This window comes from Vipera ursinii (assembly GCF_947247035.1).
Source record: "Vipera ursinii genome assembly, chromosome: 6".
NCBI classification, from domain to species: domain Eukaryota; kingdom Metazoa; phylum Chordata; class Lepidosauria; order Squamata; family Viperidae; genus Vipera; species Vipera ursinii.
The window spans coordinates 54,405,734-54,431,091 of record NC_139515.1 but is presented as its reverse complement, the minus strand read 5'-3'; the positions used below and the strand labels follow the sequence as shown (position 1 = coordinate 54,431,091).

Here is a 25,358-nt window from a genome sequence, read left to right as displayed (position 1 = left end):
GAGAATCAGACTGAAGAAAGTCATTGTTTGGTCTACTGAAAAGCCAAGGAATTGTTACTTATATTTTCCCATAGCATTTAAATAAAATGTTCTGAAGTAAAATCAGAAGGTTTGCAGCCTTTATTTAAAATGCATGTACCCAGAAATAAACACTGTTTACAGTGATTCTAAATGTATTCCAAGAAAAACTGATTTGAAATTTGATTAAATTTAACATTTTGAAGTGACCATGAATTTTTATTGTATTTTCTTGCTTTTACAGTATTTTATTGGAAATATTATTTAAATAAAAATGATACTTGTCTATTCATCCATCCATCTATCCATCCAAATAAAATTATAATTTTAGCAATTTCACATTTGACAAGCTAAATATACTAGAAAAACTATACAATAATACAATCTGCTCATTTTACGAAAGCATATATTCTAATATCGTTTCTTTCAATATTTACAGTTTCCATGTTGTATTCATTTTTTTTAACAAAACAGCAAAATCCTGGTTTTCTTTCTCCTCTGCCCTCCTTAATTTTGAGTATGTTTCAGCTTGTAAATGCAATGGGCATTCTGACACTTGTCACTTTGATATGGACACATGGCTGGCATCAGGGAATCAAAGTGGGGGCCTCTGTGACAACTGTCAACATAATACTGAAGGACAGCATTGTGAACGTTGCAAGCCAGGCTATTATCGAGATCTCAGAAAGCCTTTTTCTGCTCCAGACACCTGCAAATGTAAGCCAATTCTAATTTTCCAAGCTTTGAACATCTGAGTGATTCTTAATTAATATATTAGGGTTTTAATTAATATATTAGGGCTTTTACTTTAGGCTTCTTTTATGTATGCATACCAGACAGTTGTATTCTAGTATACTTTGGATAATTATTTGAAAAAAATTACGGTATAACTATGAGGTACTGCAGAGGAAACAGTTCCTTTCTTGCTACAGTTTAGGAGGAAACTTAAAATATATTATTATACAAGTTATTTAATACCTGTATTTTAGATTCTCTAAATAAATACTGCACACAATATCCATGTAACATAGAGTTGGAACAAGGGAACTTCAGTTTTAATTCAATCTCAACTACTTTTCTGCTCAACTGTGAATTTTATCAGCCTCAAGCCAGGCAAATAGAGTGATCAGAATTATGTATATAATTTAGAGCTTCCATTTACAGGGATTATCTGGCGTGCATGAAGATGAGGATGATGAACTGTACAGGATTTAATTTGGAAGAGCAGTTTAGGAATATAGAATACAGTGAACACAGCTACTATCTGCAATGCATTGAACAGGCTTTGTTTGATTCCTTAAAGTTGCTACACAATCCTGACAAATTAGACATCTGTTCTATTGAATTGCAAATAGATGCTTTATTTACATTCCTATGTATTCCAAAGTACTTTTTCCAATTTTCCATAGCATTACCCAGCCCTCATATTTATAAGTTTATTGTTCCATTTGCATTAGTTAACTGACCAAAGCTTTCATGCAAAATGCTATAAGGGACTAAAAATGCTACTCCATGTTTAATCTTTAATTTATAGAATTAGTAGTATGAAAAGGTCATCAAACTCACCAGCAAGAGTAAACAACTAAAACGAAACAGCTTCAAAATATTTAAATATATACAGGTAAAATGATTAGTGGATATCTTAATAACACAATGAAAACTAATAATACTGGGCAACATATATTTTTCCACACTTCATTCTTAAAAACAGAACCAAACAGCAATGAACAGTTTTTTTAAAAAGTGGAGATTACATTTACTAAATGTAAATGTTTTCCCCAAGTCAATAAACACACACACACACACACACACACACACACACACACATCAGAAATTGGTTTGCTTGAATTCATAATCTTATTATCCATTAAGCAGATAGATGATTACAGATTCTGGTAGTATTTAGCTCTTTTATATCTTTTTTATAAAAGTTTGCCAAATGCAATTCATAGAACTAATACAAAAGATACCAGTTGGCATTTGTTATACAGTTGCATTCCATGTTAATAGAGTGGTAAACATCTAATAATATAAAACCCCTCAACTATAGGTACAACATTAAAATGATTTTTTTACAATTCAAACTATCACATTAAAATGAATTTGGTCTTTTCAAAATATTAACAGCACTTCAGAATTTGGAGAGTGATGCCAAAATAGGAATTATAGCCAAATCAGAAATGATGGAATCAATGACACGTTCTAGTTAACAGAGAAAGAGAAATGAATGTAATGAGCAAAGAGGAAAAGGGAGGAAAATGGCTGACATTTATCTACAGACTGGCCTTTTCCTCAAATGTTTATTTCTAATGTTACAGATGAACTGAATTCTATTACATGAGCTCAGAGAATAAAGCCCTTACTGTATCATGTGTGCATTATTTCATACACCTAATTTATGCATGTTTTCTTGAAACTAATGCCCCCTCTCTATATATTGTTGGGACTTAAATGTACTATTTAGCTAATTTAACCTTTTTTGCTTTATATTTAGTTGAAAGCTCTTATATATTTAAGAAGAGAGAGGGATAGGCATAATTTTCAGAAGCATGAGAGGAAAATTTGGAAGACCCTAGAGCAGGGGTGTCAAACTGCTGGCCCATGGGCCAGATGCATCATGCTGAAACCGCACCCACCCCATTGCTGGCAATGGAAAAAGTCACGATACGTTGCGACACGTCACGTGACATTGCGAGTTTGACACCCCTGCTCTAGAGGAATATTCCCTTGGATATTATAAATATCTTAAATGTTCAGGGGAAAAAATAACCAAGAGAAACAATACACAAAGAAAGCTTTCATTTCTATTGAATACGAAGATGCAGTCTCTCATATGCATGTTCTGACATTGCAGTGTGCTCTTGCAACCCCATTGGATCAGCTGTGCTTCCTTTTAGCAACAGCACTTTCTGTGACCCTAGCAATGGTGATTGTCCCTGCAAACCTGGCGTGGCTAGTCCTCAGTGTGATCGGTGTATGGTAGGATACTGGGGATTTGGATATTATGGCTGTCAACCATGTGATTGTGCAGGAAGTTGTGATTCAATCAATGGAGACTGCATCAATAGGTAAGTAGAAAAACTGAATAAGTTGGTTAATCATAATAGGGACAGGAATTTACCTTTAATAATCCTGTGTCTGAAGTAGAGGTCACCCAAAAAGCACAAATTTACGAACACATTCATACTATTTTATGAACAAAAATAAAAAAGCTTAGTAGTACTTGATCACAAGATTATACAAAATTAGTTTCATGGCTTTTCTTTCTGCTACTCAGTTTGAACCATTAAGATCTGAAAGCTTGAGCTGAACTGATTTCTTAAGAAATATTTCACATTTTATTTCTTTTATTTTTAGCAATGCAGACATAGAGTGGTATCATGAAATTCCTGGTCTCTATTCTGCACATAACAAGAGCGAAGCAGCATGGCAATGGGAGGAAGAACAAGGATACTCTGCTCTTCGACATTCAGGTAAGAATGTGTTCACAGGTCTGCCGGTCATCTCATTACAGATTAATAAACAGTAAAAGTTGATTTTGAGAAATGGTGGGAAAAGGATCAGGAGGTCACAAATGAAAGACAGAGTCTTCAGTAAATGAAACAAGATCTTATCTTGAACCATATAAAAAGAGTTGTTCTTATTCTGATGAAGTAGTTTTCATTACCCATATTTCTAGGCCTGTGTTTAAAAAAAGCCAAAAGTTCAGAATAAACTGAGCAAGAATTAGAGCATGGTTAGGCAAGATACTGCTTTTCTGAAGGACACATTCCCCTTCCTGGCCCTAATGAACTCTCTTCAGTCATTGTTTCTGCAATGAACTTTAATTGTGTGCTGGAATCCAATTTTCTTTTTCCAAATAATTTATTAGGTTTACATTATTGATTTTAGACTTTTATGTATATCGGTGTTGCTTTCTTTTCTTTTTTCTTTTCTTTCCCCCTTTTTCCCAAATCAGTTCCTTGTAAATTTTTAGCTTGGTATATTTAAAAGAGTATCTCATTCAAACCATCACCTGCAGCTACCCCTTGTGCGATTTCACATTGACAAAATATTTATTAAAGTCAGTTTTGCTGGATTGGGCAGGAATATAAATAAAGTTTCTTTCCTTTTTATATTCTTTCTAGTGCTGAAGGGAGAAATTATTGTTAAAATGATTAAGAATGCCAGAGAAACTATGAAGTGTCAGAAGATTTAGTCTGAACTAGCCTATCATAAGTTTCTCTTCGGAAGACATTTTAGTATTGTTGGTAGCGGAAGAATATATTCCAAAGATTTCTGTTTCTTTTATGAAACAAACAAAGAACACATGGAAACCGTGGGAGAAAGCCACAAGAACTCAAGAAAAGTCCTGCTGGATTAGGCCAAGAGTTATTTCTTATTTCAGCATTTTGTTTCTCATTGTACTTATCCAGATGCCTCTGCTGCGCTTGCAAGCAGGAGATGGAGACCTATCCTCTCCCATAGTCTTTCCACTGCAATTAGTATTTGTAGGCAATGCGATCCAATGCATAGCTAGAATTTTAGAAATATTAATTCCAAAATTAACCTCCTTCAAAATGTTCCCCATTTGTTAGCCTATTAAAACTTCAAGGAGCTTCTTCAAATATTCTGAGCAATTCAGGACTTGCAGTCTCACCATGATACACAAGGAATAGTTCATGCAAAAATAATTCGTTTCTTGAAATAAATGTATTCTTCCAAATTATAATACACTAAATATTATATATTCTTATGTATAATACGTTCCTTCCAAGTTCAGTTCAGGGAATATGGGCAACCGTACATTCTTTTGGTGACTGTAATATGATGTAATAGCAGTTAGAAGTGTTGGTGATTCATGGTAACAGGTGTTTTGATGTTTCCACAGGCAAGTGTGAATGTAAAGACCAAGTTCTGCAACATTTTAAGATCTTTTGTGCCATGAAATATACTTATGGTGAGTTAAAATACATACACATACACACATACATTTCATACATGTACAGAAATATATATAATTATAATAGAAAATTAAAACTACTGTACTTGGAAAAATAAGGAATAGATAATGCTACATACCAAGTGCAGAATTTTCAATGCCTTAGTACTAGTTCACAAAACTTACATACATTTACTGTGTCAGAAAATAAGGACTGTGGAGATGTAGTCCAAGACCCTTAGGTTTCAACACTGGAAACTTCCCCACAATAGAATATCACAGCGGTAAGGTATTCAAGGGCTGCCCAGCCTACATCATAACCAAATAATCCATTTGGAAAATAACTCAATCTCAATAGTGCAGCCATCTAAACAAGTCCCTGGGTTTGATGACATAACCAAGTCTTTGAGGGATTCCAAGAAGATTAAAAGGAAAGGAGCTAATATAATGGGAGAATTTGTCTAATGATTTTTCTTCCTTGAGCTAACTCTTCTTTCTTGCCTTGTACCTATTTTTCTGCTTTGGCATCTAGCACTCCGCCATAAGGAGGTTTCCTGTCTTTTACTTTCTGTCTAAGACAAAAGATCTTTTGATAGACACTTCTTTACTGCATCTTCTTCAATATCTTCTCTCTAGTCATTCATTTCCACTGAAAACCATAGCCCTTTAGGGCAGCAGCTGCACGTAACTTTAATTATTGAGGTTCTGCATTGTTTCTTCTTCTAGTGAGATGTCTGAATTAATTCATGATATCCAAATTAGTATTTGGCTTTTACCTTTCCATATTATATAATTTAACTTTTGTAGAACAATGATTCTTTACTCTTTGCAGCCCAGCTCATTTATTGGCTAGTTAATATGCTGTCATTTTAATCATCCAAAATAGTTGGTGTTCTATTACTTTAGGAACCTGAACATATACTTTAGATACAAACACTCTAACGTGCTTAACATTTAGTTTTTAGAACCACAGCATAATCCACATGGTGCTGCTTCTCTATCTTTAGTGAGCAATTTATCTGACAAGTCAATCAGTTATGCCTGTTTCCCCTCAGTGTTTGCTTGGTAGTCTAGCACCAAGAAGCATGGTTCCAAAAGTGTTTTATTCTTTGCTTTAACACCAATGCATCCTCACTTTGCAGTTGATTCTATGCTTATAATTTTATTTTCTAAGCAGAGGACACAGGCAGCTTCTGGATTGCATAGTGCTGGTTTCTTTTTTTCACACCTAGCAGTTCCTTTGCACTTAGGCTGAATGCTGCATCTCTGATGAGGCAAAATGAAACTTTAAAATTCATGTCTATTGTATGGCTGAACAATTACAGAAATTAGTTTAAAAATATGGAAAAAATTATGGCACATATTTAATTACGTGAATATGAAGCAATATAACATAACAACTTTACTTTCTCATGTTGTTTCTAAGCTGCTTGTACTCATTTGTAATAAATGAATTAAAGTAAATCAGACATGTCAAACACAAGGCCCGGGGGCCAGATCAGGCCCGCGAAGTGGTTTCATGTGGCCCGCAAAGCCATCCTGGAAACAGTGAGGGAACGGCCCCCACTGCCTTGGCCCTGGCCCAGAGACCCTCCTTCTGCCAGAGACCCTCAGATCTGTCCCACTCCTGCCCAGGCCCCCATAGGCAGCCTTGATGCGAACGATGTAGAGCTGGCCATGCCCACCCAGTATGCCATACGCACTCTAGCCACGCCCACCCAGTAGGCCACGCCCACCCTGGCCATACCCACCCGGCCCCCTGAGGGCAACCGTGAAATTGAGTTTGACACCCCTGAAGTAAATTATAAGCAGTTTTCATTGTCTAAATTCTACTTTTTTAATTTATAGGTATGCAGGTGGTATATCCTGATATTAAGAAGTAATTAATGTACCATTTTGATTGTGCTATATAGACTGGAAAGTGCAAAAATTATCAGGTTTTTCTTGGCAGGTTTCCAGTGCTTTGAACTGTTGTATCTGGCCCAACAGTTAATTGGACAAAAAATTTCCTCATATGGAAATGAAATCAGACAAGTGTTAAGAATAGAGATATTATAAGAATTCAGGTGGCAACTGCAGGATTCAAGTACATTTTTTTCTCTTGCAGAAGATTCCTTAGCAAACATTCATTTCAAATTCTTTAATCCTACAAACATGATTCACAAAAATAAATAGAAATCATTTTATACTGGATAGGTAAGAAGGTATCTTGACTTATACCATGATTTTCAGTATCTTTTTATAGAGTAGGATAGGATTTGGCTTGGAGAAACAGTTTGCTTCTTTCAGATAGGAAACTGCATTTGTTCCAACTACACATGTCTTATTTTAAGGAAGCAACACATGGATTTTTTCTCTTAGTCTGGACTAAGTTGAAAAATAGCCTGAGGAGAAATCAGTAAGAATAAGCTGTACAGTCCAAAATTTTATTGTAAATTGTTCAGGGTAAATAACATGCAGCTAATTATAGCTACCAAGGCAGCATTCTGTACAAGTGCAAGAGCAATACCAGACTTTTTCTATTATTGATTTCACAATGTTTTCTCTTTAGGCTGAATGTTAAGACAAACAGGGAGAAGGCAAATGTGTTGTGGTCATATTAAAAAATTGCAAGCTGCTGTCTGCTGCACTGTTAAAATAGAATAGAGAAGAATCTTATTATGTGTTAACTACAGAAAATATACCACCAGCAGCAAATCCTGTTGTGATAAAGAAGATATTCTTTTGACAAGTAGCAGATTTCATATTTCCCTCTAAATCCTGTAGATGTCCCCATATTGGTGCTGATATCAGCAGTAAATATGTTTAAATACCAGGAAAAATTGCACACAATAGCATGCATGAAAGGGATCATTCCTAATATTAGCAGAACTGGATATTAGTGTGAAATGATATACTAATCATGCACACAATATAAATCAAAATGTAAAATTGCTTATGAGGACACTAAATTTTTTAACTGCTAAGCTATATTTGTTGTTGTTGTTAGCTGCGAAGTCGTGTCCGACCCATCACGACCCTATGGACAACATTCCTCCAGGCCCTCCTGTCCTCTACCATCTTCTGGAGTCCATTTAAGCTCACGCCTACTGCTTCAGTGACTCCATCCAGCCACCTCATTCTCTGTCGTCCCCTTCTTCTATTGCCCTCGATCTTTCCCAGCATTAGGCTCTTCTCCAGTGAATCCTTCCTTCTCATTAGGTGGCCAAAGTACTTGAGTTTTAGCTTCAGGATCTGGCCTTCTAAAGAGCAGTCAGGATTGATCTCCTCTAGGACTGACCGATTTGATCGCCTTGCAGTCCAAGGGACTCGCAAGATTCTTCTCCAGCACCACAGTTCAAAGGCCTCAATTCTTTGGCGCTCAGCCTTTCTTATGGTCCAACTTTCACTGCCATACATTGCAACTGGGAAGACCATAGCCTTGACTATACGCACTTTTGTTGACAGGGTGATGTCTCTGCTTTTTAGTGTGCTGTCTAGATTTGCCATGGCTTTCCTCCCCAGGAGCAAACATCTTTTAATTTCTTGGCTACAGTCCCCATCTGCAGTGATCTTGGAGCCCAGGAAAATAAAATCTGTCACTACCTCCATTTCTTCCCCATCTATTTGCCAGGAATTGAGAGGGCCAGATGTCATGATCTTCGTTTTCTTAATGTTAAGTTTCAACCCAAGTTTTGCACTCTCCTTCTTCACCCGCAACAAGAGGCTCTTTAGTTCTTCTTCACTTTCTGCCATTAGAGTGGTATCATCTGCGCATCTTAGGTTGTTGATATTTCTTCCGGCAATCTTAATTCCAACTTTTGATTCATCTAGCCCTGCCTTTCTCATGATGTGCTCTGCATATAAGTTAAATAGGCAGGGCGACAGTATACAGCCTTGCCGGACTCCTTTCCCAATTTTGAACCAATCAGTGGTTCCGTGTCCAGTTCTCACTGTTGCTTCTTGACCCGCATATAGGTTTCTCAAGAGACAAATAAGATGGTCTGGTACTCCCATCTCTTTAAGAACTTGCCACAGTTTGTTATGATCCACACAATCAAAGGCTTTAGCATAGTCATATTATATTATATCCTTTGATTTGGGAATTTCTTTTTAATAAACTGTGAAAGCTACCAACATATTTTGAGTGCTAGTTATACTTTTTCCAACAGAGTATATGTTTTATTATTGGTTATGTGTCCTATTAATAAGACATGTTCCATGTAAAAAATAGAATTTGATGTACAGTATCAATTCTATTCTTCCCTAATGTATATCCCTTTACTTCTGGCAATTATTTGTGATGACAGAACTATTTCTAGGGTTCTAACTTGAAAACTACCCATGTTTCAGTGCGGAAAGAAATAAGTAGAAACTCCCATTTTTTATTTACAAAGGTAACTTTAAATGTCTGAATTATTTTGCTTGTAAGAAATCAACTTTTGTAATAATATAGTGGAAAAGCATCACTTGGGGTTTTTTTATGCAAAAATCTAAAATTATGAATAAGCTAAAGCTCATGGTATTGTAAACAGAGATAAACAATAATACATAATCTTAGCAATCAGGTCATAGAACAAATCAGATATACAGATAATCCTCAAATTATGACAGATCACTTAGCGATGGTTCAAAATTACAATAGAGCCCCCTCCCAAAAATGAGTACTTACAACCTGGTCCCAAAGTGGCGTGTTGCAGCACCTCTGCAGTTGTTCACCCTTATGATTGCCTGCAGAGATGCAGCAAAATGCCCACTTATTTTTCCGCCCATCCTGTTCCGTAAGGTTCCCACAGGCACTGAGCCTGCTTTGCTAACCCACCTGGTTCCACATGCTCCTCCTCATCCCTGTCAATGAACTCTGTTATCTTTCAAAGATTTCTGGAACGCAGAATGTTGGGGTAAGAAAGGAGGACAGGCCCATTGCTGGGCCACGTGGCAGAAAAGCGGCCATCTTTTCTCAAATGCTGGCAAAGCCGTTTTCTTTTCATTGATAGATGCTAGCCTTTCCTCCTCCCCACCATTAGCTCTGCTAGTCTTATAGTAGCCTTTTGTTGCTAAATGCTAACCTTCTCTCCCTCCTGGAAATAATGGTAGGGGAGGGGAGGCATGCAGCCAATGGCAAATCTCACCTTCCTGTAGGCTTGCCTCCTCCCAGCAAACATAGGTAACCAACAGCAAATCTCGCTTTTCTACATGCTTGCCTCTTCCTAGTAGACGCATGCAGCCAATGGCAAATCCCATCTTCCTACATGCTTGCATTCACATTGGCTGCATATGTTCGCTGGAAGGAGGCAAGCATGTAGGAAGGCAAAATTTGCCATTGGCTGCATGTTTTGCCTACCCTGCCATTATTTCCAGGGGGAAGGCTAGCACTTAACGACAAAAGGAAAACAGCTTTGCCAGTGTCTAAGAAAAACTTGGCCACTTTTCTGCCATGTGGTCCAGCAATGGAGTGGCCTGTCCTCCAGTCCTTTGACATATGAACGCTGGAGATCTTAAAAAAGTAAGTGACCAATCAGGGACAGGGGGTTGGCGCAGAGAAATCCCAAACAGCTGTGGGGACACAGTGGGTGGGAAGCGGAAGATGGAACATCTCAGTGGGTGGGGGGGAGACCTTGGGAAGCCAGAGGCAGATGGTCTTGTTCCTTCACTAGTTCTTCCCCACCCTAAGGTACACCATGCACACTTAACAACTATGATTCATTTAACAAATGCATTGGGGAGGGCAGGGACTGGGGCTTGTTCATTTAACATGATTCACTTAAGGTCCTCCCACATTCCATTATGGTCGTAACTGTTGTATTACAGAGAGGATCTGACACTACTTCGGTTGATTGCTCTCCTCTTCTTGTATCACATATATTTGTGCATGTATAAGCATGTGTGTATATGCATTATGCAGTGTACAATGAAATATGGAAAATACATAAAACATCACTGTACGGCTTTTAAAAGTAATTAAAAAGTAATTCTGAAAGGATCTACACTGCACATGTTGCTTTTAGTCAATATTTATGTTTCATTCCATTCCAGTGGAATAAAAAGAGAAGATATATTCTTCCTTCTGAAATTGTCTTCCCACAGTGGTAAAGGCAAAGATTTTGTCTGCTCATGATAAAGGGACTCATGCTGAGGTCAATGTGGCGATCCAGAAAGTACTGAAATCTACAAAACTGAAGATTTTCCATGGAAAACAGATTCTTTACCCAGAATCATGGACTACCAGAGGTTGTACCTGCCCAATACTTAATCCTGGTAGATATTTCTATATACTTATTTCATAAAATTTTAATTATATATAATTTATTGTATAAATCATGCAGGTAACTAAATAATATTGCGCTGATTGTATATTATATAAATTTCATTTTGTTCCATGTGCTAAAAAAAAGCTTGACGCTTCTGAAAATAAAACTGCCACACTGTCTATATTATTAAAGCAATTTAATATAATACCCAGCAATTCCTTCATTGCTTACCAATTATAACATGTACTAACTACTTTTATTAGTGTGGATCTTCTATATAATTATTCTCCCAACATAATTTAACTTAAACCCGCAAAATAGTGCAGGTAACTTAATTTTTTGGAGAAACAAAAATTACTCTATAGGTGTTTTAATTAACAAAGTGATATGCCTTTTCCCATGTAATTTTGCTGAAGCCATATACAATTAGTGAAGCAAACATATTTTATTTAAAGGAGATATTATAAATACAATCTCTTGTAAATGACAGTTGCTATAATAATACTGTCATTATCTTGGAAATATCATGCACATAGCAATAACAACAATATATTGACTAACTGGTAATAGAGAATTGTATTTGCTACAATAAACACAATGAAAATTCTATCTAAAACTACTTTATTTATTAAATTTCTACACAGCCTATCTCATCTAAGTGACTCTGGATAGTATTCTCATGTACATTATTTTCTCCTCTTTTTTGTAATTAAATAATTTTTTATGTTTCATGATAACTAATATTTATCCAATATATATTAAGAACAAATCATTAAGATATAACATATACCTATTTTATCTGCAGGTTTGAAATATCTTGTGGCTGGATATGAAGATATTCAGACAAGGAGACTGACAGTCAATATGAAAAGCTTTGTTCACCAGTGGAAATCAGCTCTGGGGAAAAAGATTTTACAGATTTTTAAAAAATGTGGCTGAAAAGGGCATTTGTTTATGCATAAAAACATACATGTAAAACTTTATGAACAACCTCTTGAGATTAAAACTGGAATGTAAGCAGTGGTGGGATTCAAATATGTGAACAACTGGTTCTCTGTGTGGATGCTGCTTCCGCAAGTCCATTCTGGGTCTAGGCAACAAAAAATTAGCTACCGGTTCTGCCAAAGTGGTGTGAACTGGCTGAATCCCACCACTGAATGTGAGGGAACAGTGCCAAATGTAGTATTCATAGCTCATTCACCTTGACTCAAAACACCTCATTTCAGATTGTAGAAATAGTTGGAACTCTCTTACACAATCCCCGTTTTCTATGCAATAGGATGAAAAGTATGAAGTAAATGTAACAATCCACAACTGGGGTAATAAGATATACATCCACTTCTGCATTCCTGCAGCTCTAGCATTTCCATCTTATCAACAATCATCAGTTTGGTGTGATCAAAGAATTTTGTGAACAGAATTTCCTCACAAGTATTTTCTGGACTGGCCCAAGATACTTAGAAGTAAAACCCATTAATCTGGCAGAATTTGCCTTATCATTACTTCCTTAAAGTTCTCATAATCAATATAGATTTAATATCCGATTTAAATGTTTTATTTAAGCCATAGAGACGTGTATGGATAAGATTCAAAATAACTTCAGTTATGTAAAAGTTGAAGCTTTCATTTTCTTCTTTGGAAATATGTACACTTGCAATGGATAAAGTAATTGCTGTTATTTGTACTGTTGTAATGAACGAGATTAACTGAATGCTACATTAGTGTATTGCAATCATAAAGGAGAATTTGGTTAGGTTTATATTCAGGTTTCTGCAGATATAAATGGAAATTACCAATATATTAATGCTCAAATTTATAAAAGCAGTACATAGAATCCCCACTGAAATACAAAAGAATGCTGACTCAAGTTGGTTAAATCAATGGCTTTGGGGAGCTGTGGTGTGCAGGATGTTGCAGTCATGAGCACTTCAGACAAGAAGTGAAAATGGAATCTATCCCTTTACCAGAATTTTGAATTCAAATATTTTATGTATGAAGCACCTTATTGTTTGCCCCCTTCCAGTGTGAGCAATCTAATATTGGGGAACAGGGACATAACCAGGAAAAGGATGTGGGAACAGAATCTTGCTAAACCTACTAGGTCAGGATAATTGCTTTCCTTATAACATAGCAAAATCCATTCAGAAAAGCTAAAGATAACTTGTGAAAAAGAATATATTTACAGTAGAGCCCCAACTTCAAAATAATAATTTGATTTGCTTGATACCAGTTATGATAAGTCTTCATAAACATAAAAAAAATTCATGAAAAATGTGGTGAACTTGCCTAGCATTATGCTGGACTTAGTTTCTAGTTTTGTAATATTTAGACTTAAATTGTCTTCTTAAATTGTCATCTTTTGCTTCTACATACAGTGTACACACTCTTCCAAAATTGAGTATATTTTATATATCAAGAACTTCATCACTGGTGTCTACACTGTTCTGTTAGCACAAACACAACCACTAACATATTCTATTTATATGAACATATACAAAGTAAAGTCAAAGGCACCATACAATACAAACAAAACAGTCATCCTTGGTTCACCTGTTATTTTTTTATTGTGATCCTATGGATTCTCAAAAATGATACTTTTTTAAATGCTGTTTTTCTATTTTATGTATATAATAAATATGTTACAATTCTAAACATTGTCATGATACGCTTTTGCAATATTATATCCTGTCAAAATCTTAAATGTAAAATAGTTGAAAACCAGTACATTTTCTGTGTATTTAAGTTGTAATACTGATTACTAGAACATATGGGATTCTTTCCACACATGATGCTTAAATGCAAATACATACCCATTAATGGATGAATTAGTCCTGCTGAGATTCACAGAGCTTACTCCAGGATACATGGATATAGAACTGCAGTCTTATTTCTCTTGTGGAACTAAATACCAAGCATCACAGGTTCCTGCTTGAAATTAGCTGTAATATATGAGGGATAGTGTCATGGTTCTCTACAAATAATTGCTCTTCTGTAGTCATTTAGATGATCTTTCAAATTTTAATAAAGAAAAAAACTATGAAATTATTTGTAGCAACTTGCTCCTTCTGTGAAGGATTGGTTTGCTCCTCTCTAGGTTGCAATGAAGTGAAAGACGTTTACCAGTTACACTTGATTGACACTTCTCATCTCATTCGAATGACTATATTTGGTTACATATATTAGTCTTGCAACTATGCAAGTGCCTACTTTAGATGGTTTTCAGTGGAGAATTACAGAACAAGGTTGAATTTTAATATAATTACTTCAGAGGAATACACCTTCCTGTTACTAAAAATGATGGAAAATCTAGTACTACTACAGTATCTAAATGGAGAGCTAGCATTGCCATAAATAACCAATAGTTTTGGAACAAATCTGCAGCCTATATTTTTAGATATTCAATCAAATACAGTCAAGTGATTTCTTTTTAGTACTCCCTACTTTAAAGATCAACTGAAAAGAGAAGCAACCATATTTGCCACTACTCCAGGTTTCTATATTTCCTTGTTGGGTTTCTTTAGTGACAGTGAGTTCTGAAATCTAACCTTGCAGAAAGGTCAAGTCCTTTCCCACAATTCAGTAAGAAAATATTTATGACTATTCCACATTAATGGGTGAGGGGTGGGGAGCCACAGAAAGAAAAACAAGTAGGCAAATATTTCTGGAAATATTCTATATATGGAAAAACTTCCAAGACATGCTGAAACATTACTACAATGTAATCTGCTCAAAGCAAAAGATTAGAAATTAAAATATTTAGCATGCCATGATTTTGAAGTTAAGTATGCTGCTATGGTAACAGAAATGCTATGCTCTTGTTACAATGTCAAACTTTGCTACCGTGTTTCCCCAAAAGTAAGACCTGTCTTATATTATTGTTGCCTCCAAAAGAGGCATTAGGTCTTATTTTCGGAGGGCGTCTTATATTTTTCGTGACACCTGCCTCATCTCGCGGCAGCACCAGCAGCCCCATCCAGCAAGAGCCTGCATGGCTGCTGGCCCACTTCTTTGGCTGCTCACAGCAGGAGGCTATGTGGTATATTGTGCCGCTGCCGCGAGGCAGGTAAAAAAGGGGATGAAGCTGCCCCATGCACCCTGCACCCGCTTCCTTCAGCCCCCCCCCAGCCAGTCCATTCCTTGCTCGGTGACCTTCCCTTTCACTCTCCTCCTGAGCCGGATTGCCATGCTACAGAGGGTGGGCGGGATAGGCCCGGTCCCCCTCCGTTTTGGAGCCAGGGGGGAGTGATGGTGAAAGGCTCCGCTACCACTGTGCACTGCTGTAGGGGATTTCTTCATGCTTTGCCCCACAGATCACCTGCCCAGCGACACAATATGCTGTGCGACCTCTGGCCCCATTGCAGCAGCGAGGTGGGACGGATTGGGCGGGGTCCTAATTAGGAGTTATTTTGGGTGTAGGGCTTATATATATTATATTATACCCCAGGGTAGGACTTTTTTGGGAGTGGGGCTTATTTTCAGGGAAACACGGTAGTTGCAAAATAAAATACCATCTCCTGCCTACTTTGCATCTTATTTATCTTACGCTTTCTCCTTTGTCAAAGGCTAAGAGGGTATATACACCTATCCTTTACCCATATTTTATTGTAATAATTTCCATCTTGATTCTTTCTGGTGAACTATGCAAAAACAGAACAACTTCAACAAATCTGAGAAAGTCAGTCAATGCCCACATTTCTATTTGCCACCAATTTACTCTCTTTCTAGTTTATATGGAACTTTTCAATCAACTTTGTTGATTCAATCAAGGCAGTTCTTAATTTAAAATACTGGTTTGCAATTTAATAGAAAGTAAATGCAAAACACAAAATAAATAGAACTGAGATGGCTATGTGCTTGTATCTTTTATACTGTAACTACCTTGTAAGAGCTATTCTTTAAATGTCTATGGAGATTCTCAGTCATCCAGGTCATGGTTGTCCCAAAGATGCTTTTTCACAAGGCAACTGGGCTTTCTTTTTTCTCTTTGAAGACGCTTTGCTTCTCTCTTTTTTAAAAAGATATTTTATGAATTTTCCAGTTTTACATATAAGTATTTAGAAGGCAATGTGGTAACTGGGTTGAACAATAGTTCAGTAATACAACTGGTAGGTATCTCAGGTTACATCATCAAATATTTCTTCTCTGTTTCCCTTAACATCTGCTATTTCATATTTAAGCAAACAAATTGCTAATTGTATCAAAACTTAGTATAAACTTCATTATCACAGTTATATATTTTTTGCTTATACATATCTTAATAAATCTCAATGAACAATTAATGCCCTGTTATTAAATTTTACCTAATTTTAATTTTTAATTACATATTTCCAGTTTGATCTTTAATATTCAGAGTATGTAACATTCAGGTAACCCAAATTTCCTTTATCTCATTTCATGAAAATTATAATATCTAAAATACCACATATTAGTTATTTAACTATATTCTTATTCTATTCCATAAACATTTTCTACTTCCCATCCTAATACATCACCACCTTGATTATATCCTCTGGGCTAATCAATAATTCAAACCTATTTTTTAATAGTTTATATTTCCCTTGTACATCTAAATCTTCAATATTAAGCAAATTAATCCTCCATTTCTGACACAGTTAGAGACGGTCTTTCTAGAGAAGGCTATTTATTAAACAAAAGTCAATAAGTGTTTACCTCCACTGTTCCTACCAATTGCATTACCCAGCTGCTCTCTCAAAATTAAATCTCTCATAGATAATACAAAGGTCAGATCAGGGCAGTAAACAAGTCTCTTTGACAGAGTTAATAAAACTGCTGTACCAAGCTTTGCCACAAGATGTCCCTGATAGCATTTAGAGTCTTTTTCAGATCCTGGGCTAGATCTTTATCCGGTTTAAGTTCTTTTTGCAAATAAAGCAAAATAGCAGATTCCAGTGAGACTAGGAACTTTTTGGGTACCCAAATTCCAAACAGACGATAGATATCCAATTGTGGTAAGTTAATCTGTTCAAAGCTTTATTTCCTCTGAGTAAGCAGGAACTGCCATTTTAGAGGGTGGGGTAATGGAGTTCCCTTCCCTCTCTTCTCAGAAGGGGATAGATTTTCAAAATGCTTTTAACAGGAAGGTACTTAGGGTAGAGAGAAGGTAAAATCTCACCCAATTTTCCATGTTGTCTTCAAGGTGTTTGGTAGTAAGTTTGGCCTCGGCTGTCAGCGGCTTGATGATGGGCCATAAATGGCCAATCTTTTCCCCATCAGTTCGAAGAGCTGCCCCAGATGAAACAGGAGGGCTGCTGCCCTTCCGCGATCACTCGGGGGTCTTCACGCTCGTCGCCCCTCCAAGGTGACTTCGTACCCTCTTCAGGGTCCTCCGACGGGAGAAAACTAGACGGTGGAGGGAGTGATCTCCTCATACGTCCGCCAGCGCCGTGATTGCAAACTGGAAGCCTGAAAATGGTTTGCTTCTCATCCATCAAGCACAGATAAGCTTCCAGGTGGCATCAATGACTCTAAAAGAGTACAAATGAGCAGCTGTCTGCAAGGAATATAAATCCTTCCATTTCCCACCATCCAGTCAGAGTTGACGAAGCTTGTTTGATGAGAAGAGAGAAAAGAAAGTCTAGTTGCCTTGTGAAAAAGCACCTTTTGGATATTCTTTAAATGGTTGCTTATAACTTTATAAATAGAAATGCAACACTGGAAAAACAGATATGTAAGAATAATGTACATATTACCTTTCAGTTAGAGTGAAATTATAAATTTCCTGCTGCCTGCTATCCTTTGTAGACCTTCAAAATCTCCCCCTTCCGATACAGCAGATGCTCAAAGTGTATGGAAGCCATTCTTCTTTCTTTTAGCAAAATTCAGTTTTACTAAGAAAAACATGCCATTGAATCCTGCTCAGTTTTTTTTTAAAAAAACACCTGTATCACTATCTAGTAAACCACATTTAAATAACAAAAAATATTTATTTTTCACTTTTGCCATTTTTTGATCATCTAAGAATCTAGAAAAGTAATCATCCTGAAAATAGTCCCTCATTTTTTAAAAATATGTTAGCAATATAATATGTTATGGTAAGGGACTGGAATTTTCCCTCGAATAAGATGCCTTAGGTTATTTATATTTATCATACCATGATAAGTAATATCATGTTTACGAGATAGCTAGCTAATGAAAACAGATCTATAGTAGCTGCATAGTAATAAATCTTTTAAAAAATTTAGCTGAATATGAAAATAACATTTTAAAATAATTCTGCCATAGTGAATTCTCTGACATGACTTTTTTAATGCTGAAATTATACATTAATGAAGTCTGTAAAAAATGACTGTCAATTAAATTATCAAAAAGTTACTCCATTTTCATCTGTGTATGTATATTTTGTATTTTTACAGCTCCAAAGGATAATTATTTCAAATGCTATCAAAGTTGGATAACATTTTAGTACAATTTCATTGTTGCAATGTTTGTCATTGTTAGGAGAGCTTTGAATCAAAACTTCTTTTTGTTTTGGAATTGCCTTATTTTGCTGCACTGTTTAAATATATATTGTTTTATGGTAGACAAAAATAACATTTTGGAGCTAAAACTGTATCTCTTCAAACTAGTAAAACCAAACACTGTAGTAGGATGTATCTTGTCCTTCTCTGTTAACTAATAAGAAAGGGAAATATGATAAAAGTGTTAAAGGTTCCTAGAATTCATAGAAAGCAAGTGGTAAAGAGGATACTTGGGAAGATAAAATTTACTATTCTCTGAACATTTCTTGTTTGCGTTGGGCTCCGAGAACGTTCTACACCCATTTGCACTATTCAGGTGACCCTGAGGGATAGATAAACCACCAGGTGGCCTCAATGACTCCCTGAAAGACTGCTAACAACCAGATGACAACATGGAATATAAATTCTTCCATCCTCCACCATTCAGTCAAAACTGAAGAAGCTTCTTGGATGAGAAGTGAAATGTCTTCAAGGAAAGACAAAGTCCAGTTGCTTTTTGAAAAAGCACCTTTGGGACAACCATGAGCTGGATGATTGAGAATCTCCATAGACACTTATTTTTACCGTATTTTCCGGCGTATAAGATGACTTTTTAACGGATGAAAATCTTCTCAAAAGTTGGGGGTCGTCTTATACGCCCAGTCGCCTTATACGCCGGAAAATAGTAAATCCTCGGGAGCAGAGATGTTAGTGGAAATGGACAAATTCAGCGCTCGAGAATGGCAAAAGACAACCTCCTCATAAATAAACCGACCAGCCCAACCGAGGCTGAGGCTCCAGCTTATCGGCGTCCTACGGCAGCAGCCCTTTTTTTTTTTTTTTTGGAAGGGAGCGGGAATTAAGCGTGTGCCGAGCCGCTGGCGCTCCGCGAGCACAAGAGCTCAAGGGAGCGCGGGAAGCCAGGCGGAGGCCGACCTGACATGTTCGTGCAGAGCTAAGCTTCACCTGACCCTGGGAGTTTGACTTCAGGGTGTGGTGCTGCGGCAAACCTACAGCAACACCCACCTGGGAAGGCGCAGCTCGGGAATTGCGACAGGCAGACCGCAGCAAAAAGCTGGCGCTGGGGCTTCAGCAGCCCAGGGTCGCCCCTCCGCCCTGAAGTAGAAGGCAGCCTTGGGGAGGGGGTATGTGTGAATCTTAAGCTTGCGGCGCAGGGCTGAGCCCGTTTCTTTCCCCCCCACTCCTCCGCCACCCTGTTCATTAACTAACCTATGGAAAGAACCACCTTCTTTCAGACCTGGTGCCTCCCCAAAGTGTTGGGCCACAATGCTCGTCACTCCTGGCTGAAACAGCCAGCGCGTGTGGCTGAAGTAGAAGGGGGCACCAACGCAAGAGGAGACGAGGTTTAGGCGAGGCAGAGCAAAGCTGATCTCGAGGCCAAAAGCTCTTGATAAACCTTCACCTAATTGAGAAGCAGCCCTGACTTCCTACTTACCCGTATTTTCCAGCGTATAAGACTTTAACACATGAAAATCATCTCAAAGTTGGGGGTCGTCTTATACGCCCAGTCGTCTTATACGCCGGAAAATACGGTACTTGTTTACTAATCAAATTTGTATATCTGCCCATCTCTCAAAAAGTGACTCTGGGCAGTATACAACTGCTAAATAAAACAAAGGATATAAAAACAACAGATACAAACACATAAAAATATGCAACTCCTAGGCAAACAGACAATAAGAATGGCCACCTTAGCAATAAAGCCATCCAAACATGTTTCCAGTTCATTGGGAGCCCAGGACCTGATAGTTAAACTTCTGGAATACCAAAAGAGATTGAGCTAATCTAATCTCAGAGAAAAGAACGCTCCATGTGGTCGGTACCACAGCAGAAAAGGCATATCCCCTGGGACCCACCAAAGGGTGTTACTTATTTTCTGTCAACCCTAGGAAAGAAACAATGATAAACCACTTTTGAAAAGAAGTACCAAGGAAACTGTAGGGATTTATCCAGGCACCTCTGAGAATCGGACCCAAATAAATAGAAGAATGTTCAATTATAGTCAGATGTTCAATTGTTTTCAGCTGTCTTGAGACCCTTCTTAACTGAAAGGCAGAATCAAATGTGTGTGTGTGTGTGTGTGTGTGTGTGTGTGTGTGTGTGTGTGTAACAAAGCCAGCACCCCACACACCCCCACCAATATTTATAGAGAGATGGCAGCTCCGATCATGCTTTGCTCGCACAAGCATGAAGCCGAAGACACAAGCCTGAAGATGACGTGTGGGACCTTGTTGAAACGTCGCCAAGACACCCTCAATCTTACACAGGAAAAGACCTGAATACGTTCTTCTGGGAGAAGTGTGTGATAGTGGCTGTTTTTTCTTTTTTAAACTGCCAGATATATGTGTGTTAAGTGTGTGTTAAGTATTTAGAATACCTTGCTAGGCCCCACACATGGGACAAATCTTATTTCCTGTTTCAGCCTAACCCAAGGCCATCCACAGGCAGTAGTCACAGCAGTGACAGCTCATATTTGTGTAAATTTTTTTGGATTGCTAAAAAATTTAATTCTTTGTTAGCAATCCATATATATATATATATATATGTATATGTATGTATGTATGTATGTATGTATGTATGTATATGTATATATGATTTCTGAAACCCATGTTTTCTTTCAATTTTTTTTATTCTAGATGAGATGGGTAGCACAAATTCAATAAATAAAAAAATAATTATTTTAATGACATCTTAAAGTTATAAAAATGACAATTTTCAAGAAAATTAAACTTGATAAACCTAAAAGGGGGGGGGACATTTGGTGTCAGAGAATTTCCCTGCAGATGGGCTCCAGCACAAATCCTAAAGTTCAGAAGACTAGTAAATGACCCAAATTGGAACCTGCAATGTTATCCTGGGACACATATTTGCCTTCATTGGGGTGGGGTGGGAATAATTTCTGCAAGCAAAAGGTATCCTGGAGTGCCATCTTCTGGTCAAAGGCCATAAAGATTTCTTAGGGGAATATCTAGCCAACATAATTTCAGCTTTCCAGGGCAGATGCTCACTCCAGTTATTCTATCACTATTAGTAACTACCTAGTAGTTCTTCCAGTTTACTTAAATATTGTTATGTGCTGCCTTGTTTTAAGAAACTTTTTTAAAAAGCAAAGAAATTAACACAAGCAAACATGCTACCATTCCTACTAAACAGACTATATAATACTAAAAATAATCCTTTCCAGGGAGATTTGAAAAAAAATATGCATAGACAGATTTACCAGTATCACTGTTACCATGTTCTTGAAATTATAATCCAGTCCATCACCAGGTCTGCCTTAAATAGTCCATTCTCTTTCAATGAAGAGAAATGTACTAATCAAAAATAATAGTTACCCTTTTTTTGATAGAACAACAAACTGGCATTGTCATGGGCGATGTGCACTATAACATTAAAATATGAGCACTGGACAGATTTTCCCCCCCTTACATCTGTAGCCTACTACTTCCAGTTTACAGCAGAGAAAACAAACGTGTGTTTAATATACATACATGCCGGCATTTGATTTGGCCCTAAATAAACATAATGATGTCTATAATTATTGTAACAGTAGAAGCATAAGTAGCAGTAGCAGCATTAATACTGTTAGCCTGTCTTTTAGCACCTGGTACAATCAAAGAGGTGAACAATAAAAGCAAAGCATATACAAGCTATTGGAAATCTATTAAAGTAGATCATTGTGAAAATACTTGGTTGAAGAGGAACGTTACATCGCTCTTCCTAAAAAGCAGAAAGTACAACATAGTATTCTTTTGCTTCAGAGATGCAAACCATGGGAGCAATATCAGAAAACATTCCCTCTTGTGGGCCCAGTAAATGTACTTTGGAAATTGAAGGCAGTCATTAAGACTGATGTTCTTAGTGCAAGGCAAATTTATATTAAGATACATAGTTCTTGAAATAGACTTTAGAAATATTATATTCCTAGAGCAGGGGCGTCAAACTGCCGGCCCATGGGCCGGATGCATCACATGGAAGCCACATGATGTCGCAAGTTTGACATGTCTGCCCTAGAGACTGATACTAATACCTTAAATCAGACATGTCAAACATAAGGCCCAGGGGCCGGATCCGGCCCGCGAAGTGGTTTCATGTGGCCCGCAAAGCCATCCTGGAAACAGTGAGGGAACGGCCCCCACTGCCTTGGCCCTGGCCCAGAGACCCTCCTTCTGCCAGAGACCCTCAGATCTTTCCCACTCCTGCCCAGGCCCCCATAGGCACCCTTGATGCGAACGATGTAGAGCTGGCCACGCCCACCCAGTAGGCCATATGCACTCTAGCCCCGCCCACCCAGTAGGCCACGCCCACCCAGGCCATACCCACCCGGCCCCCTGAGGGCAACCGCAATGCTGATGCAGCCCTCAATGAAATTGAGTTTGACACCCCTGCCTTAAATTATGTCTGGAAAACAACTGACAACCAGTGATATATTTTAGCCCTCTGGTATTGCATGCTGCATCACAGTTAAGCTGGTAAATGTTCTGTGAATTGAAGTTTCTCAAACATTTTTAGGTCTAGTTCCATATAAAACGAAAGTAATGAATAGTGACTGCCACCAGGTATTATGGCTAAGGATGGGTACAGGCAGCATTGTATTTGTAATATATCTGCTACTGTACCGTCCTCAGCCATCTGCTACTCTAACACCTGGGAATTCAAACACAGATTACAGATTGCAAATTTGCTCTTTCAGGGGAAGTGGAATTCCATCTGGTATACAGATAGTCCTTGATTTATGACAATTGAGTCCAAAATTTCCATTAGTAAGCAAAAAAGTTGTTAAGTGCATTTTTGCTGCATTTTATGATCTTTTTTTCCACATGTTAAGCAAATCACTGCAGTTAAGTGAATCATGTAGTTGTTAAGTGAATGGCTTCACCCATTGAGTTTTGTCGGAAACTGGCTGAAAGGTTACAAATGATCATGTGACCCTAGAACAGTGCATCTATCATTAATATATGCGTTGCCAAGCACCTGAATTTGCATTAATGGTACATTAATGAACCCCTCATTGTATTACACAATATAATATGTGTTGCAAATGGTTTTTCAGCCAAAAAAATTAATATCTGTTTCTTAGCTGAAGGAACCGGCATTGTTCGAAGACATTTTCTGTGGTCATGTGGCCAGCATGACTATACGCCAAGGTGCACGGAATACTGTTACCGTATTTTTCCATCTATAAGATGCACCCTTGTATAAGACGCTCTGGCATGAAAGTTTCTCCACGCCAATCAGCTGTTTGGCAGAGTGCCGAACAGCTGAGCCGGCAAATCGAGAAGTTCAGCCAGCCGACGATCTTGCCCCCTCCCTCCTCCTGTTACTGGCAAGCCCACAGGGGCTTGAAACCTGCATCAGGCAGCATGGCAACCCACACAGGCATGCCCTGGGCTGCAGAGGTTACCATTATTTTTCCGTGTATAAGACGCTGCACTTGTATAATACGCACCTGATTTTTGAACAGGATGTTTGCAGGAAAAAATAGCTCGGAAAAATACAGTATCTTCCCACTGAAGTGGTACATATTTATCTACTCTCTTTTGCATGCTTTCAAACTGCTAGGAACTGAGGCAGAAATGGGAGCTCACCCGTTGTGAGGTGCTCAGATCTCAAATCCAGACTGACAAGCTCAGTGTCTTTAACCCAAGCCATTGTGTCCCCTCTATTAAAGAGTAAAGAAGTTATTACCCATCCCTGGCCTATTTCCTGCTCAATCTTAAACCATCTAATTTATAGCCATGCATATTTTTCTTCCATCTTCTTCCAACTCCTTCTTTGATGCCATATTTCAAAAAACATTCCATTATTTTTTCTTTGAACCAATAAGGAATAAACTTTTCTCACATTAAACAATAAACTTTTCTCAATTTTTTTCCTCACATTATACATTTCTCAATGTCTTACTAAACAGCCAAAATCTTCATCTACATAGACCTGTGTCAACATAAAGCCATATCATACTTCTCAAATGTTGCTATTACTTTTTGTCCTCTTTCAATGATAATTTTGCCACATATCTTTCCAGATTTAGCACACTAAGTTACTTATAATTACTTTCCCTTTACACAGGGGAATCATGCATTCTTCCACTAAGTAGGCCCAAATTGACTTCTTTTGTTACACTCTCTGTATCTGTAGCCTTGCAATTTTTCACTGTTATCACAGCATATTTTTTCTTGGACATTAACATTTATACATTTATTTCATTTTCATTTTTCCATATATAGCATTACTTCCATACAGATCTATAAAATGTTTCTTTCAAATTTCATTTTCCCCTCATTTTCATTACTTGTATTTTTTATTCCACTCACTTTGCTGGAGGTTCTTTGTTTAGTTCCCTTCACTTATTTCTAATTTTAAAAAAAATCATCAAAATTATTCTGCATTTTCTCTCTCTTGTAATGTTAGCCATATCTACTATTTTTAATCCTACTTTTTCATACACATATATTTGATATCAGTCTTCCTCTTATATGCATTTTTCTCATCTACAGATTTTTCAGTTATTTTACAGTTTCTTTCTCCTTCAGGTTTCTCATTACATTACATATAGCTTTACTTTAATTTTAATTTTACTGGGAGATTAATCCATATTCTAATATTTTATCATGTAAGTAAACTCATTTAAAACAAAGAGCATTATTTTTGAGTCAGTTAATTATAGAACATTCTTAATGGGAATTTAAAAATGTTAAAAGATTGTATAAT

The 25,358-nt window shown here is 37.3% G+C and overlaps 1 protein-coding gene and 1 long non-coding RNA gene across 5 annotated transcripts in view; one reads left to right on the top strand and one right to left on the bottom strand.

Moving 5' to 3' along the window:
• Window positions 1-13,682, top strand: part of NTN4 (netrin 4) — a 37,913-nt gene extending 24,231 nt beyond the window's left edge. For 3 of the 4 annotated variants that reach the window (XM_083366663.1, XM_083366661.1, XM_083366662.1), the window contains 6 exons: window positions 547-735; window positions 2,873-3,086; window positions 3,376-3,491; window positions 4,889-4,957; window positions 11,006-11,176; window positions 11,975-13,682. In XM_083366663.1, the coding sequence (XP_083222789.1) occupies window positions 547-735; window positions 2,873-3,086; window positions 3,376-3,491; window positions 4,889-4,957; window positions 11,006-11,176; window positions 11,975-12,108 (893 nt within the window). In that variant the 3' untranslated portion in view covers window positions 12,109-13,682. Of the gene's footprint in view, window positions 1-546; window positions 736-2,872; window positions 3,087-3,375; window positions 3,492-4,888; window positions 4,958-10,954; window positions 11,177-11,974 lie in introns of those variants that run through there. The other variant, XM_083366664.1, reaches the window with a different exon arrangement.
• Window positions 11,361-16,143, bottom strand: LOC310642766. The gene is made up of 3 exons (XR_014492958.1): window positions 16,048-16,143; window positions 13,980-14,108; window positions 11,361-12,066 (listed from the first exon to the last, which is right to left on the bottom strand). It is a non-coding gene; the product is annotated as an uncharacterized lncRNA (long non-coding RNA).
• Window positions 16,144-25,358: the final 9,215 nt, after the last annotated feature.